Below are 1,775 nucleotides of genomic sequence, written 5' to 3' on the forward strand. Positions count from 1 at the left end.
ACACACACACACACACACACACACACACACACACACACACACACACACACACACACACACACAAAATTGCATGGTGATGATGGGCACAGACTATAATTTTTTAGCTTCAGAGTTCAGACTATGAGTCCATTCAGTCGGAGGATTTCAATCATGTCTGATATTTTGAGCCGATTTTCGAACACTGTTGTAATTTATCATGTCTCATAGCAACGAGACGTTTCTACGCGAGTTTGTTGCGTTTGGGACGACTTGAAAGTCTGATAGTGTATAATTAGAAAATAGTTTATAATAGAAAATAGATATGGTGAATTTTGATTTAATGTCAACTAAGATTAATTGACCCCTTTTAATTTTAGTTAGAGTAATATTAATTATGTCCATAAAATGACTTCCTGCTTATTTCATGATTTATTAAGTGCATCATATTTTAATATTTTATCAACACACATTAATATACAAAAAGTAAAATCTCAACCATCTTACAAATGTCAGCTCAAATCAGAGTTGGCATTAGTAATAGTTTTCTTGACATAAGTTAATAAAACACTCACCTAGAAGCTGGAAAACTGTCAGTGGCGCTGCAAAAAGAAAATGGTTTTCATCATAAATCAGAGTTCTCTACAGCAACCATACGTGTCCACCAGAGGTGAACAGGCATTTTCAATTCACTCTATGGTAGAGGTCTGCTACCCGATGGGTCCAGAAATACTTTCGGGTTTCGGGTCGGGTTCGGGTTAATGTTTAATGAATAGCTTCGGGTTCGGGTCGGGCTCGGGTTTATAGCTAAACTAAAACTATATGCAGGCTACGCTGCTTTCATAGACACACACACACACATTATTGCACACGACAACACACCACGGAAACTTTTATTAGTAAAATAGCTTCGACAGGCTACTGAATCGCAACGTTATATTTCTCTGCAATGAGGGGGTAAAATCACTGTTTTTCAAGGAACTAAGCCTCATTGCTTGTAGAGAGAGACGAGCAGACGCAGGTTCACACACGCAACTTTCATCTCTCTCTCTCGCGCGCGTGCTCTAATTCAAATAAATGATATAATTAGCCTAATTAATTCAAATAAATGCGATCTTACCGCACTGCATCTCTGTGTCTGATTTAAAGCAGGCCGAATGCTAACGAGCCTTAGCTGACGAAAATGACCATAATTTGCACGATGGAAGAATTATCGTCTTGTCGTATACAACCATTCAAAAACTCGGCAGAATTTATGTGACCGAAGCACCTAATGTTCACAAAATTTCATAACTGGTAAGTGTTTTTTCTTTTGCCTTGTGAACTGGCCGAGCCTTAATGATTCTTTTTCTTTACATGTATTTGCTTACTGACCGCTGCATGCAATCGTGAAATACAGCATTTTTTTAAATTGGCTATTTCGTTGTGGGAAAAAAAATATATAATTTCGGGTTCGGGCTCTAAATTGAACTGTGCCGCTCGGGTCGGGTCAGACGATCTTGGGTACGGGCCGGGTTCGGGCTTCACTTTAAAGCCCGCGCAGACCTCTACTCTATGGAAGCTGAGTGGCAGGTTTGCGTGGGGGATTGTGGAATTGATTGCTTTCAATATTAAATTATTTATTAAATGATTTTTACAGACATACTTCTGTTGTTTTGGGTGGTATTGGATGGATTTCTTCAGCACTGGTGGACATGTACCATCATGAACAGTCATGAGAGTAAAAAAAAAAAAAAAAAAAAAAAAAAAAAAAACCAAAAAATATAAAAATAAATGATAATTCAAAATAAAAAATTAAA

At 37.6% G+C, this 1,775-nt stretch overlaps 1 protein-coding gene across 2 annotated transcripts in view; it reads right to left on the reverse strand.

Annotated features, from left to right (window-relative positions):
- Positions 1-1,775, reverse strand: part of LOC107655369 (adenylate cyclase type 9-like) — a 54,982-nt gene that overhangs the window by 5,014 nt on the left and 48,193 nt on the right. The window contains exon 9 of one of the 2 annotated variants that reach the window (XM_016442834.1): positions 552-578. The exons of the other annotated variant lie outside the window; for it this stretch is intronic. Within the exon in view, the coding sequence (XP_016298320.1) occupies positions 552-578 (27 nt within the window). The remainder of the gene's footprint in view (positions 1-551; positions 579-1,775) is intronic. 2 annotated transcript variants of the gene reach the window in all.

The sequence above is a fragment of the Sinocyclocheilus anshuiensis genome, unplaced genomic scaffold (assembly GCF_001515605.1).
Source record: "Sinocyclocheilus anshuiensis isolate Anshui unplaced genomic scaffold, SAMN03320099.WGS_v1.1 scaffold880, whole genome shotgun sequence".
Lineage (NCBI taxonomy): Eukaryota > Metazoa > Chordata > Actinopteri > Cypriniformes > Cyprinidae > Sinocyclocheilus > Sinocyclocheilus anshuiensis.